General features: G+C 45.3%; 1 protein-coding gene across 7 annotated transcripts in view; it reads left to right on the plus strand.

Annotated features, from left to right (window-relative positions):
• The window catches only part of HPCA (hippocalcin), a 301,157-nt gene extending 289,173 nt beyond the window's left edge, over window positions 1–11,984 (plus strand). For all 7 annotated transcript variants that reach the window (XM_078680749.1, XM_078680745.1, XM_078680747.1 and 4 more), the window contains one exon: window positions 3,214–11,984. In XM_078680749.1, coding sequence (XP_078536875.1) covers window positions 3,214–3,311 — 98 coding nt within the window. In that variant the 3' untranslated portion in view covers window positions 3,312–11,984. The remainder of the gene's footprint in view (window positions 1–3,213) is intronic.
• Window positions 11,985–15,698: the final 3,714 nt, after the last annotated feature.

The raw sequence follows: 15,698 nt of genomic DNA on the forward strand, positions 1-15,698 counted from the left end.
GAAGCTCACCTCTACATCAGCTTGCTAGAGTTAAGAGTGATTTATTTGTCTCTGAAGGTGTTGTTCCTGACCATCAAGGGGGAGCAGGTGTAAGTTCTCTGGACAATACAACCGCCATGTGGTACTGCATGCAACAGGGTGGAGTGGGTTGGTGGGTAATGTGCCAGAAGGCTCTGCACCTTTAACTCTTAGGGCATCTTTCTGATTGTCCAGCATCTGGCAGGATCCTTAAATTTGAGGGTGGAAGAGCTCAGCCAATGTTGCATAGCGGATCACAATTGGAAAATACACTCATGTGGCATAGGGGATTTTCTAGAAATGAGGGCGAACCCTGGCTCGATCTAGTTCATGAAGCAGCTCTTCCTCTGAGGTGCTTTCGACCTGGACAGGGGGGGCAGGACTCCTGTAATCATTTGCACCCCTACCCAGAGTACTGAAAATGATCAAGGAAAACTTGGCCCAAGTAATCTTAGTGACCCCGGACTGGGTGAGGACAGTGTTGTACCATGAACATCTAACTATGAGCACATGTCCTCCAAGCCGGCTGCCCCTTCGGGGATCTGCACTACCTATACCTCTGTGTGAAGATTGAACTGCATAATTATTGGTGTCATCTTGACAACCTGGCAGCATCCATTAACAAAATCCGTTCATGCAGAATGGCGAGAGACGTTTGCTGCATGGTGTGTCTCCCGAAAAATCCAACCGAAGCATGCACTACTATTGGATTCTCTCCTGTTTTGTTAGTCTTCAGCCCAGCAAGACCTTGTTGTGGAAACATTTAAAAGGTATCTTTTGGGCTGTTTCTCTTTGTTATATGTACCTGATCAGCCAACCTTTCTCAGGTCTCCTGTTTTTTTGTAGGTGCTGTTCACACTGTAGCATCACAAAATGTGTTGGCTGGAGCATGATATCTTAACCTGGTTCTCACCTACTTGATGTGCATGCTCTTTGAGACAACACACAGTTGTTTTCGTCATCTACTTACCATCAAGATAGTGTTTCCCATGGCCATAACGTCAGCCAGGAAATTGAGTGAGCTCCAGGCTTTTTCCGTGTTACCACCATATACCTTTCTTCCTGGGCAAATTAGTCCTCACCACAGAAGTGGCATTCTTGCCCAAGGTAGTCACGCCCTACCACATATGGCAATCCATCACCTTGCTGGCTTCTACTCCTCACCTCACCCCTCCAAGGAGGAAAAACGTCTTAATTGCTTGATCCAAAAAGAGCACATATATTCTGTTGACTGGACCAGAGTATGGGCAGAAAGACAAACGTTTTGTTGCTTTCTCTGGTGCTAAAAAATTAAGAGCGGTGCAAAAAAGGACCATCTCCAAATGGATCATGTTGTGTATTAAGATCTGCTGTGGGCTAATTAAAAAGCTGCCCCTGCAAGGTTGGTGCTCCCTCGACCAGAGCAAAGGATGCTACCTCTGCAGTGGGACCCAATGTGCCAGTCGTGGGACAAATGCCAGGCTGCTATGTGGGTGTCCCTGCAGGATTTCCTGGTCTGAGCCATTCCACAGACCCACTATCCAAGGAGGTGTACTCTTTGGTATGTATTTACACAATGAGGATTTTGATGTTAGAAGTCTCTGTCAGAAGAACAAGTTACTTACTTGCGGTAATACCTTTTCTGGCAGAGACTATCAACTGTAGATTCCTCACGACCCCCTCCCCCCTCCTACCTTCCTCCCCATTCTGTGGAATGGACTCAATGAGTCCATCATTAAGATGTCACTCTACATACAGCACTATCTGATTTTGATGGCTTTGTGTTCGATGGTGCAGACAGAGATCAAAAAGAAACTGACATCAACTTATGGGGTGGCACATACAATGGGGGAGGTGGGGGTTCGGATGTTTAATCCCGGGTAGGATGGATCTGAGGCACAGCTAAACGATGTCACCGTACAACACATGAGGGACTTGCTGCAAAAAATCCTGTATCCGGTCTGACAGCTAGTGAAATTCATAAGGTGAGAATTCTACAGTTACATATCTTCAGTGACAGCTTTTCTGGTACAGATTCTAAGTAACTTGTTCATTGGTGCAGAGGCCTGTGCCTGGATAAGGACATTTCAATTTGCATTTAGTATGCGTATGGAATCTAGAGGCGAAAGCAGTGTTTTTCACATTCCTACAACTGGGAACCAGGTCAAGCTGAGTGATACTGAGAGGGTACAGTATGAGAGCATGAAGAGAGCAGTAATAATATTTTGGATGTGTTCATCTCATTCAGTGCCAACTTCAAGAAGTGCAACAACGGTGGGTACTCTCAGGTTGTGCGAATGTGGTACATAGATGGATGGGATTGGGAAGGTCCATCATTAAAAAACCTCTTATTGAGTGAGAAAGGAAAGAACATCAAGCAAAACTCACAGTAGGTCTGTTCTAAAAGCTAAAGCTACTAATTTGCTTGTGTGGCTGCAAAGTAGGTTGCATTCAGTGCTGTCCAGGTGAGGCAGAAATCTCACTAATCCTAGACAAATAGGAACATGAACCCCTGGCAGCACAGCCAAAAACCAGAAAGAAATCACACAACCAGTTGCCAAGGCTTCCAGCAGGGACTGAGACCTTAAGGGAATGGGTCAAATGAAAAGGCTCACAAAGAAGAGGTAAACATTTTTTCCCTTCTAACGCAAGACCAGTGGGTGTTTTAAGTGTGGCATGGAAAGTACTGTGCTGATCATTGAATGCATCGCAGAGGGGCTGGTTGAGCCGTCCATGGTAGCTGTTTGCATCTGGGATAGAAACACAGAAGCTCTGAAGCATGTGCTTCCTAATTTAATATGCTTTGCTGGAGAACTGTGTTAAGGGTAAGAAGGTCTACTATGATGGAGACTGATGCCCATAGGGCTGTGGTAAATACGTAGGAGCTTATTTACAAGGCTCTTCCACCACTTTTGCGTCATTTTTAACATGGGAAAAGTGACGCAAGGGGCTTGTAAATCTGCCCCGAAATGTATAAATATTGACAATACTGTTCCCCACCACAGAAGGACTGACTTATCTGTCAAAAGTGAACTTAAATGCACCCTGGTGGGTGGATGTTAGAGACGTGTACGTAGGTGCTGGGATTACTTGTTCTCATTTTAAGGAAACTGGGAGATGAGGCATTCTGGCTGAATCACAAATCTGTGTCAGATATGTAATTTTGACATGTTGTTGTCCCTATCCTCTTTGTAACAACCTTGTTCTCCTTTCCAGGCAAACTGTCTCTGGAGGAATTCATCAAAGGTGCCAAGAGTGACCCTTCAATTGTGAGGCTATTGCAGTGCGATCCAAGCAACGCTTCCCAGTTTTGAAGTCTGATGCCCCCTACCACTATTGGGGAAGGACAGAGAATACAAGACACTGTCTTCTTCAAGCAGCAATGTAAAGGCACATCTGGACTCTGCCCAGCTTTCTTCTTGCATGAACCACCATCTCTCTTTCGAGATGAGCCCCATCTTACCTGCCAACAAGAGACCAGCTGATCTTGCATGACTTTAGGCTTTTAGGACACCAGTCTCTCATTCTGTTTTGAAATTCTTCTGGAAAGTGGGCCCCCTTCAGTGCACCACCTCTTCCTTTCAAGAAATCTCCTTTGAAGACCGCCATCTTGTCAGAAGCCTGTTTTGCTTAATTTGTTTCCTAGAAGATCAACCGCAGTCATCATTGACCATTACTCCCTCTGAGGCGAGGCAGCAATGTCTGTTTTTATAAGACCTGTTTACTGCTCTTGACCTTTGCCTCCAAATAGACAACCCTTCCTCCTGCTGTGATCTATGCTTTTCATCCAGGATCCTAAGGGCACTGCTTAGACTTATTGCAGAGACAAAAGCCGCCTTTTCAAAGTGACCGTTTTAACCCATCACCCTCACCCATCCGGACATCTGTTTACCTGTTAATATTTATTTTGTTTATAGTTTTAGAAAGTGGAGGAGAAGGATTTGTTAATCCAGCTATTATTTCCTTAGACAAATGGTGGTCCAAGATAGTTGAGGGAGACTTGTTTGTGTTTTTTTCTCAGTTTATTTTGCTTTTCGACAAGTCATCCGCTCTAGTCCGATCCAAGGGGTGGTCAGAAGGTTTATCTTTTATTTCACCAGATGATGACAACCTTGAATCCTTTTTTGATGCAGACAATCATTTTATTGTATGAATGAATATTTTATCCACTGTGGCCCCCTCTTCCACAGCCTGAATTAGGTTCTGATTCATAAGGCTAATGTTAGTTACTTGTAAGCATATGCTTGTATTATGTGGTGCTGTAGATTCACACGCTCTGCATACTTCTGCCATCTAGTGTTAAGCTCACATGTTTGTAAGTTGTTTTTCTTTTAAGAAGTCTTTTGAGTCACAAGATGTGCAGTGAATCCTCCCTTGGTGGACAATGCGCTTGGGCACCAATTCCATCTTTTTTTTTGCACAGCATGTGCGAATGTGTGTAAAGTGAGGAGTGAGTGTATCATGCAGTGTTAACTATGTAATTAATTAAAATATCTGCAATCCACAAAAGCTTATGGAAAAGAGTACGGGTACATATGAATCTACAGCACTACAAGCTATGAATAGATGCTACATGGTAAAATTTTCTGTCCATAGCATGTGTAGCTAGAAAAACACATGTTCTGCATAGACTGAGAAACAATAACCTCCTTAAGCAGTAGCAAGCGTGTGGATGATGCAGATATATGGAACAAAGTTCTCAAGAATGTCTGGCCAACTGTAGCCTGATGGCACCCTAGGATGTCAACACAGTAGTGCGTGGTAAAGGTGTGTGTTGTTAACCATGTGGCTGCTTTGTAGATGTCAACATGCAAGATGTTACATATGCCAGCCATGTGTCCTTTTCTCACGGTTTGTGTGCACCCTTGGTGGTAGGACTCTCTTAGCTTTGATGTAGAAGGATTGGATGCACCTGACTTTCCACCCTGCTGCACTTGTTTTATACATAAGTTGGCCTTTGTAAAGGCTGTGAATAGCTTGTCAGACTTTTGAAAGGTCTTGGTCCTGTCACTGTAATACATAAGAGCTGTTTCGACATCTAACGTGTAGAGCTGTTTCCACTACCAATTTGGACTACAGAAAAGACTGTGAGCTACGTTCTGGTGGAAGTGTGATCCCACCTTGTGGAGAAATGTAGCATTGTTTTTTTTCTTTTAGAGTTTTATATAGCGCGTACTTGACCCGAATCGGGTATCAGAGAGCTTTACATAGCACCAGTTACATTACATGAGGACACACATTCATTTTTGTTAGTTACAGGGAGATTAAGTGATTTTCCCAGACTCACAGGATGTCCAGCGTCATTGCAGAGACTCAAACCCAGTTCCCCATATTCGAGGTCGACCGCCCTAGCCTTTAGGCCAACTCCTCTCCCTAGATGGTTGTCAGAACAACTCTATCTTTGTGAGCCTGAATGAAAGGCGCTTGTTGGGTGAGTGCTTGTAGTTCACTATTGCCTCTTAAGGAAGTAATGGCCACCAGGAAGGCCAACTTCCAAAATAAACAACACATTGCATTACATTGTGGACCTTTACCACACATTTTTGTGATTATGTATAGTAAAAGCCCCTTAACTCCGAACTTCCCTTTCCTGATCTCTAAATTTACCCTTGCTTACCTCTTCTCACCCCTAAACTCAGACCTCTCTTTATCCTTACCCACCCCTCAATACTAAATGTACCATTACTTCCCCTAAATCCACCGATACCTCCCTTTACCTCTACTCACCCCTAAACCTTAAAAATATCCATACCTCCCTTTACCAACACGTAAACCACCCATACCTCCCTTTAGCTCTAACCGCACCTTTACATCTCCCTTTTTAAAAAAATAACATTAAAGCTATGTTATTTAAATATAAAAAAAATACTTAACTGGGTGGTAAAGGATGCGTGGTAAAGGTAAAGACATATACCCTGTTCTGTCCGGCATAGTAAAAGATGTGTGGTAAAGGCTACATCCATTCTGGGAGGTATGACTCTCTTAGGACTCTCCATGAAATCTTTGGTTATTGAAATGTTAAACAAGTATGAATGTTCTGTTTTTGCATGTAGCAGTGCTTAATTTGTAAATACAAATGTGCTGCTGCCCAAAACTCACCTCTGAAACACGCGGCTGTTGCAATAAATGTGCGAGCACAGAATACTGAGGCAGCATAATCCGAATAGCCATCCCGGGCCTCTTTAATACATTTACAGCCGCTTCCTGCCCCTTCAGCTCACTCTTTCAGCTTTCTGCATTCTCCCTTTGTGACACTTATCCATCGTTTTCTACTTACGTCTTTCCCATATGTGTCTTGTGCTCGCAGTAAATGCTTGATGCAAAAATAAGTGCTGGTGCCCCCCCCCCCCCCCCACCCCACCCGCAACCACCAGCTCAAATTAAGCACTGCCATGTATACTTCAACAGCAGCTAGGCAGCTAGGTGATGGTGCATTTATTTGTAGGGAAGGCCTGACCTCTGCAGATGTAAAAGATAGCAGAGAATGTCCTGGTTGTTGCGCTTTAGGGGGTCCAGGTCTTTGGAAATGTAGAAGAAGACAAACCTTTTCTACTTTGTCATGTAGCAGGCCTATTTAGTGGACCTACACTCTTCCAGCGGAATGGTTATGCTTTCCAGGTGGCGGTCATATAGCCAATTTCTAAGACCTCGGATGCCAGATTGCTAGGTTGAGCTGTTTGGGAGTCTGTGTATCTGAGCGGCCTTGTCTTTGAGTGAGAAGGTCTGGCCTGAGGGGGGAGATTCTCGTGGCAACTGACAGACCTCTCCAGGAGCATGCAGATGGAGTGCTGCCTGGTCGAAGTTTCAACTTTTTGGACTACTTCATGGATCCTGTGAGCAGCTCTCCAAAGTTATCGTCCACCCCTGGAAGATGTCCTACTAAGAGTTGTATTGTATGCTGTAGCAGATTGCCCAATACCAGATCACCTGGGCTAATGCTGAGAGCTGGGATGAGTATGTGACGCCCTGTTTCTGCAGGAAGTACATATTGGTCATGTCTGTCTTGGCAAGGAATACCTTCCCTCGAATGACCTGAAAGAATGCTTTGAGGGGTAGGTGTATGGCTAGTAATTGTTGTAATGGCCCTCGCGCTGAGGGTCCCACACACCCTGGATGGTCATAGCATTTAGATCTGCACCCCAGCCTTTAAGAAAGGAATCTTTGGAGATGTTTACTTGCGGAATGGTGTCTGCAAAAGGCCTGCTATCCAATATACTGTTGTGCTGTTCCAGTAGAGAGAGAGGTGAGTTCTGGCCTTTATCAACATTAGATCATTAGTGACCCTCTGCCTGTGATCATTGCTCCTTGAGGCACTGTTGATTTGGGGGGGGGGTGGAGCTTGGCATGGGGTACGATGGAGATCTATAATGCCATCATCCTAGAAGGCGCATGACTGTTTTGACTGAGAGGGGTGGCTGAGAAGGAGGCAGCAGCAGCTTGAATGCCAGGACTCTCTATTGGTTGGGGGTAGGCTTTGCCCCTAAACTGTGTTTAACATGGATCGTCCGTAGGGTTGGATTTATTGAGTTTGGAGGTGGGCATTTATGGTAAATCCCAAGGAAATTGCTGCAATGGTGGGCTTTGGCATTGCTTACTGGTACCAGTCTTGATCAGCCAGTTGTTGAAGTAGGGGGAAACGTGAGTGCCCCGCCTTTGTAGTTGTACCGTCTGCTAGGCACTTTGTGAACACCCTTGGAGCTGTAATGACCATGAAAGGAAGCACTTTGAATTCGTAGTGATAGCCACTTACCATGAAGCAAAGATACCAGCAGTGGGCAGGGTGGACGGGTATGGGAAAGTAGGCGTCCTTGAGGTCAGACCCCATTATACAATTGCCTTGTCAGAGCAGAGGGATGACATCATACAGAGTTGTCATATGGCAATATTTCATCAGGATGTATTTCAGAGGGACCCGTCCTTTTTTGGGATGAGGAAATACATAGAGTAGATGCCTTGTCCCTTGTGCTTTGGAGGGACTCTCCCTATTGTGCCTTTTTCGAGAAGCTCTTGTACCTTTCCCTACAGAAGGCAGAAATTGTTTTTGCTGCATATGTATTTGGAAGGTGGGCTGTTGGGAGGGGTTGTGATAAGTTCTAGGCAAAAGCTGTGGTGAACCACCTCTATAATATACTGGTCTTATGTGATTTACACCCACTGCTGGAGGAAATGTTGTATGCTTCCCCTGGCAGGTGATGTGTGACTGGGGGAAAGAGGTAGAAACTCCTTTACCGGAACCACCTCTCCCCTTGTCGCTATTGTTTCCCTCTGTATGTATCCCCGGGTGTACCCCTATTGATCAAAGGTTTGCAGCTGTCTCTGGTAAGACTGCAGCTGGTCCGGTGAAGTGGCCTTGGCCTTTCACAAGTAACAGCCCTTGGGAACAAAGTCTCTAGTTGCTGAAGGTTGCAGGGCGCCAATAGACTTCGTAATCTGTGTCCTACTTTATTTTCTCAAGCGTCTTGTCAACATGGGGGCAGAAGAGATGCTCCCCGTCGAACAGGGCATTGTGAAATCGCTGCTAGACTTTAGATTTGAACCATGAGATGTGAAGTAGATCTTGGTATCTGATGAGCACTGGTGTTGATACCTCGAGAGGCTCTGTCCACGGTGTTGACAATGTTGGTTGGTATTCGAGTTGGCTTAGCCCTTGGACACCATCTCCTTTTTGCTCACCTCTCAAGGCTGTTTTAACAGCCTCTTTTTTTTTCCCACTGAGACCTGTCATACTAGGAAAGAATCCTAACAGAATTGGCTATGCACCAGTGTATGGCTACCCCTGCACCTACCCCTTTTACCTGCTGTGTGTGATTGTCTTATTTTCCTTATCGGACAGCGGGACATCGCCTATGGCTTGGGCAGAGGCCCTTTTATGGACATTGTGGATTATGAATGAACCAAGAGCTTTTTTTTTATCTAAATAGGGGCGCTATAGAAAGGTTTTTATTTCTATTCAACCTCAACTAGGAGTTGCTATCCTAGTCTCTCTGATCAATTTGTCAGTAGGGTCTGTTGGAAAGCCTGGATCTGAAAAGGTGTGTAGGGACTCCTCATGTGACTCTGGTAGAGGCTGAGGAGGTAATGTGCACCAGCATGATGGTGAAAGGAACACAAGACTTCTTCCTTTTGTTCCTCCTCTCTCTGCAGTGCTGGCTCTGGGGGTGGTGCTCTAAGGAAGGTTTTCCTTGAAACGCAAGCCTTCTTGTGTGATGAAGTGTGTCTGCTTCAGTGGGGGTGGTTTCGCCAAGATGTTGCAAGTGATGGGCTAGACGAAGAGATGCTTCTGCCTGCCATCTAGATCCTCTTGAAATCTTTGCATGATTTGCACTTCCGATTCCCTGGCTCTGGCTGTTAATGGAACCTTCAGTGTTGATGAGATTTTTGACATAGACAGGATCTTCAGCGCCGGATTTGGGTGAGGGGGGATGCCTCGCATGCTTGAAGCAGGCGGTTCTTGACAACTGATTGAAGTGGATGACCTTGGGCAGAGCTTTGGTAGGCTCCAGTGCCTTCTCTTGTTGCCAACTAGAGCATGAAGGTGGCAGGTGCCTAAATGGGACCGTCTTTTGTGTGTGTGCTCGGTACTTGATCCTCACAGGAGCAGTGCTCTGCCTCAGCATGGAACGTTTTATGTGACAGTAGCATGGTCGTGTGAGTATCGGAGTTGAGTGGCATACTTACAACCCTGGCCATGGTCTTTGTTTGAGGCCATTGGTCGTCAGTGTCAGCTTAATTTCTCCCTTGTGCTTTGACACTCTCGAGGAGACTGTCTCTCGGCAAGGTGTTGGTTTAACTGCCAGGGCTCTAGATAGACCGACTCTTAGCCTTCTTTGACAGCAAAGGGAACTTCTCTGAAGATGTCTGGAGTTTTGGGGGGAAGGCTGTTGGTGGTTTTTCAATGCATCGGTGTCAAAGTCCAAGCACCTGGGTCCAAAAATGTGTATGAACCTCAATGAACTCTGAGGCCCACTTGGTGTACGTATGAACCTGACTGAAGAAAAAAACTATGTAAAATGGAATCATTGTCTATGCGCATTGTCCACTAAGGGAGGTGTCCCAGCACATCTTGTGACTTGAAACAATTCTTCGAATGAAGAAACAACTTAAGAATGTACGTCCCTAACACTGGCAGGAATATGCAGCCACACTTGCTGAGCAGAGTGTATGCTGCTAGCAGGTATGACTTACTCCTTATGCCCAAAAGAAAGTCACACCATCTCACAAAACAATGTTGGGCCTCTTATCGCCAATGCGGGTGACGATCTGTCATTCCTGTGGGTTCCTATTGATGCTCCTCTTTCCATCACAGTTTACTGTCTGACTCACACTCCCTCTTCTCTCCTCTCCCTTCTTCATGTGCAACAGCCATCTTAAACATTTTTATTGGCAGTTTTCTCATTGCCCCCGTCCTAAGTTTTACGGCATGAGCATTGTTCTACATTCACGCGCTTGGCATACTCGTAACATCTGGTGGCTGGCTCCGATCATTTCTCTCATTATAGTTTCACTGTAACAGCAGAATTTCCTGGCACTGGACAACATCTTTAGATTGATCTGCCATCATGCTTGGTCTAGGAGCCAGTTTATGGCTTTCAGGAACTTGTTCTCAAGAAATGATCGAGGGATTTTTTTTTTAAACAAAGTTGAGGTTAAATTCCAATTTCCCCAAAATACTGCAGCTCCAGAACTTTTTTTTAAATTAAGTGTAGAAGATGGGAAGAGGCCCGGTTATGGCAAACTCACTGTTTCAAATCACGTTGTTTGGTTATAAATATGCTGTCATTTGTGCCTTCAGGTGGTACCTGATGCGCAGAAATTTGTGAAGCAATAAATTCCAGCCTAGGCCTCTTCAGCAAGAAAGAGAACCGTCAGCCAGAAAGCCATGTTGGCCTCAACAGGTACGGACAGCCTCATCTTTTTCTTAAGAACAATGCGTTGACGGTGAGTCAATTTGAGGAACAACCTAAAGACTATGGGGCATATTTACAATCGCCTTCCGTCGCTTCACTTTTTTTTGACGCACCAGCTTTGCAGTGAATTGCTCCATATTTATAAGGCCATGTAAAGCCACCCTGCATGGCTTTCCGTGGCCTTGTAAATATGAAGCCTTTTCACGCAGCTCTTTGTGTGAAAGTGGTGTGGCATGAGTTTTGCTGGGGTTGTTCCCACACAACACCCATGGATTCTGCTGCAATCCCAAAATTACAAGGTTTCGTAAACCTGGGAATGTGTCGGAATCCTACGCCTCCCCACAGGAGGTTTAAGAGGCGCAACGAGGAGAAATACTTTTTCCTCCTTGTTTCTTCCTCTTTCTATGCGTACTGCATCTCTTGATTGTTTCTGTGCAGGTAGGTGTCCCTTTCTGCACAAAAACAATCATCCTGGCAACGATTGTGCACCAGCACACATGCAAGGGTGCCTGTGTTGGTACATGGCAGCCTTGTGCACCAGCGCAGGGAAGAGCTCAGAAATACGTCATTGTTGGAAATAGGACGCATCCCTGTGCTTTGAAAGTGACGCAGTACGGCGCAGCCAAATGGCTTGGCGCACCGTGCTTTTACTTACTTGTAAATCTGGCCCCTAATGTCCTTTTATTAGTTCCACCCCGTTAGTGATCACCATCGTGAGGGTGCTGTATCTCGGCTGTTGTACTTTGAGCATTGGTTTACTGCATTCTAAGAGTGCTGCTTCTGACTACTCAATCAACCACCAAATCACCAACAATGTGCACCTCTTCTGCTGAGATGTAAGTGGGAAACAGGGTAGCAACAAGGAACTAATCATTGCCTCAAACAAAACTATCTTGACTCTTTTGCTCATCTGTGAGGATTCCTGAATCCCACAGTACCTCTTAAAGAGTTGAACATCAACCTTGTCAAAAGCTACTAGAAAGGGGGTTGAGGGATAGCTTTGAGAGTCTTTGATGAATGGAAGAGTTTATGTTTTGCTGAATATTTAAAGAACATATTAAATATCTGGTTCTACTATTCCGTCTGTGACTTCTACTGTGGCCATGTTGTCTTTGAGGGAGTGTTTGACGAGATGATTCTAGCCTGTGTTCACTAGGTTAACTGAATGGTCTTATGGTTGTAAGAGCAGGCTGGAGAATCCCTAGGTTCCTCGAACTTAAACAATGTATTGATGGGGAAGCAGATCAAAGACCGGTCTCCATAAGAGACCATAGGAACATTTTACTTTTCCAATATTTAGAGCACATATTGTCTGGTTCACCAACAGCCTTCCTGGACTGTAGCTATGGCAGTGCTGCACATAAAACACTTGGGGCCTCATTTATGATGTTTTGACGTACTACAGCAAAATAAAAGGGCAGGAATTCCTGTCCTTTTCCCCTGCGCTGGCGCACAATGGGCTGCCTGCGCCAACACAGGCACCTTTGCACAATGTTGCAAGGGTGCCTGCGTTGCGGGAGATGATTATTTTTGTACAGGAAGGAAAACCTTTCTGTACAAAAATAATCACAAGAGGCTTTTCCTCCTTCTACGTGTGCTGCAGAATGCAGCACACATAGAAAAAGGAAAAACGAGGAGAAATAAAGATATTTCTCCCCGTTGCGTCTCCCCTGGGGAGGCGTAAGCTTTTGGTACTGCCTCAGATTTATGATTTCTCGTAAATCGTGGGCAGTGTCAAAAGGCTATGGATGTTAATGGGAACGCCCCCAGCGACACCAAGTGCACGCCCCTTTAACGCAGAACACTGTGTTAAAGGGACTGATATTTATCAGGCAGCATTAAGCCAAAAAAAGTGGCTTAGTGCTGCCTGTTAAATATCACGCAGGCTTCTGCGCCACGGAACGTCACAAAAAGTGACGTTCCGATGGCAGAAGGGGCCTCACAAATGAGGCCCTTGGAACCCAGGGCTGTGTCTGGACTGAAATGTGACAAGACTTTCATTTGTAATAAGGAGGCGTACCAGATGGGCAACACCACTGTCTTGTATTACATTCAGAAACAGGGTGGTCGGAACACTAACAGGAAACGATGAGGCTTTGGGCAACACAGAAGAAGTTGTGACGTTCAGCAAAAGAATTGTCTACCTCTAGCAGAAGAAAACACTGTAGATAACCCCAGAAGTTTCTCCAAGTGGGACTCGTAAAGGCATGCAATGACACGCATGTTCAAGTGGTAAGGTACTCGTGCAGTAGATTAGGAAAAGAAAAACCCAAAACCTTCCGACCAGGTACCACCCAAACGAGCTTGCTAGGGTATCTTATGGCCTACTGATCAGGAATGTCTGCCTGTACTTTTCACACCTGCCCCTGACTCTACAGATCATACTTTACTTGAGCAACCAGATGACCACAGTCCTATTGCTCAAAGTAGACTTGCAGTTTACAATTCATTTGCCATAGACAAGAAGATACCATTGTCACACTTCTCCAGAACCTCTCTTCTGAACTGGGAGACATTTAAGTGGGCACTGTGACTCTTGAACTAGTCATGATTGGAGGAAATTTTGCTCTGAAACACACAGAAATATCTAGCAAAGTCAGCTAGGATAATGCTTGAGTTTTTGTGTGCGTTTTGTAGAATATGGAGCTTCTCCCCATATAGTGGAACGTCACAAATGTTGTCTTACCTGCTTGATGTAGCACACATAAGGCTGGTGTGCCATCTACTAAAACCCACTGGAAGCACTATGCACATGAAGGAAGACATACACATTATATTTATGCATGTGCCAGTAGTTCATTCTTATTTTTGTAGGCCTAAATGCAATTTTTTTGCAGGGACAGCCAGCTGCATGTATGTCTCCCTTTGAACGTATGCACTGGTAACGCACTTTTCCTGAAAGTGTAAACTAGTGTGGTAATGAATCGAGTTCATAGAATCAGTGAGTCACAAGCTTTATCTGTAAATGCACAATTCACTGTATTCACTGCGTGCAATGGAAGTTAAGTAAAGCCCACATCTACCATTTAACAAAAGATAATTTGCAATCGTATTAACTACTGCCCCGGTTACTTACCGGTAATTTCATTACTCCAAGTGTAGTCTTCCTCGCCACCTGACTAATTGAGCTTCAGCTCCCAAAGAGAACCCTTCAAGCAAATTAGCACTCTAGTCCTCCAATGCCTCCCTAACATGGCCGACCGCCTTCACCCCTGATCTAGTACAAGTGGAGGAACGACCCACCTCACTTCCTGTTCAAGGACCCACCTCACTTCCTGTTCCAGTACCAAGCCTCAGCACCCAAACAACATGAATTCAACAGCCAAACAGGGAAGGGAGAGGTGGGAACTCGTGTGGTGAGGAAGACTACAGAGTAATGAAGATAACGGGTAAGTAACCAGGGCATTACTTACTCGTTAGTCTTCCTCACCACATGGCGAACTAGGTGGCATATTTACATGCCCCTACCACCACCACCACCACCACCGCAACGTCACTTTTAGTGACGTTGTGATGGTGATAGGGGCCTTGCCTTATTTACAAGGCAGTGTTAAGCCACTTAACGTGGCTTAACGCTGCCTTGTAAATAAGGCACCCTTTCACGCTATATTTAGTGTGAAAGGGGCAGACCATTGCTGGACGTTCCAACACAACACCCATTGATTTGACGCTGCCTCCTATTTACAAGGGCAGCATAAATAGGAGGCAGTGCCAAAATTAAGACCAGGGGAAACCTGGTCTTAAACAGGCGAAAAGAGGAGGAATGCTTTATTTCTCCTTGTTTTTGCTGTTTCTATGTGTGCTGCATTGTGCAGCAAACATAGAAAGAGCAAACTGCCTATGATTGTTTATGTGCAGAAAGGCCCCCCTTCCTGCACATAAATACTCTTTATTTTTTTAAATGCCGTTTTGCAACATGCTTCAGAAAAGGGGGTGGTGATGAACAGAGTGTCTGAATTAAGCAGACCACTCTTACCCAGTCCAAAGATCAGGGCTTGATCCATCACCGTTATTTAGCTCACTGCCCCATCCCAGCTCAGAACCTGGCTATATGCAAATTAGTCTGTCCCTGGCCCAGTGCATCATGGGAACAGGGCAGACCAAACTACCAAGCCAATTCTTCACCAGAAAGGAGACAAGCTTCCGGGGACCGGTTTCTGCCATTTCAGGCGTCGTCGGCCCGGCTTGCTTGAATCCTGATGGAGCAGTGAGGACAGGAACAGACTAATTTGCATATAGCCAAGTTCTGAGCTGGGATGGTGCAGTGAGCTAAAAAACGGTGATGGATCAAGCCCTGATCTTTGGACTGGGTAAGAGTGGTCTGCTTAATTCAGGCACTCTGTTCATCACCACCCCCATTTCTGAATCGTTTTGCAACATGCAGCACACATAGAAGTTACAAAACAGCATGTCAAGATTGTTTATGCAGGAAGGAGGACCTTCCTGCACATAAACAATCTTGCCCTCAACACAGGCACCCTTGCACAAGGGTGCCTGTGTTGGCGGAAGACAGCTAAAGTTAGCGCCAGCGCAGGGGGAAATGCAGGGCTGAACGATATTCTAGTAAATATGAGGCAGCCCGGCATTTCTAAAGTGACGAAGCATGTTGTTAGCCTTCTTGGCTTAACGACATGCTTCGCCACTTTACTGTAAATATGCCCCTAGTGTGCTTATAACAAATTCTACGTGGCTTCATGGTCACCAAAAAAACAACAAAAACCAAAATGCGAGGCATAAACAAAGTTTTAATCCAAACAGAGGAAAAACAAACAGACACCCAACAGGAGGGCGGCA

The sequence above is a fragment of the Lissotriton helveticus genome, chromosome 3_1 (genome assembly GCF_964261635.1).
Source record: "Lissotriton helveticus chromosome 3_1, aLisHel1.1, whole genome shotgun sequence".
NCBI lineage: Eukaryota > Metazoa > Chordata > Amphibia > Caudata > Salamandridae > Lissotriton > Lissotriton helveticus.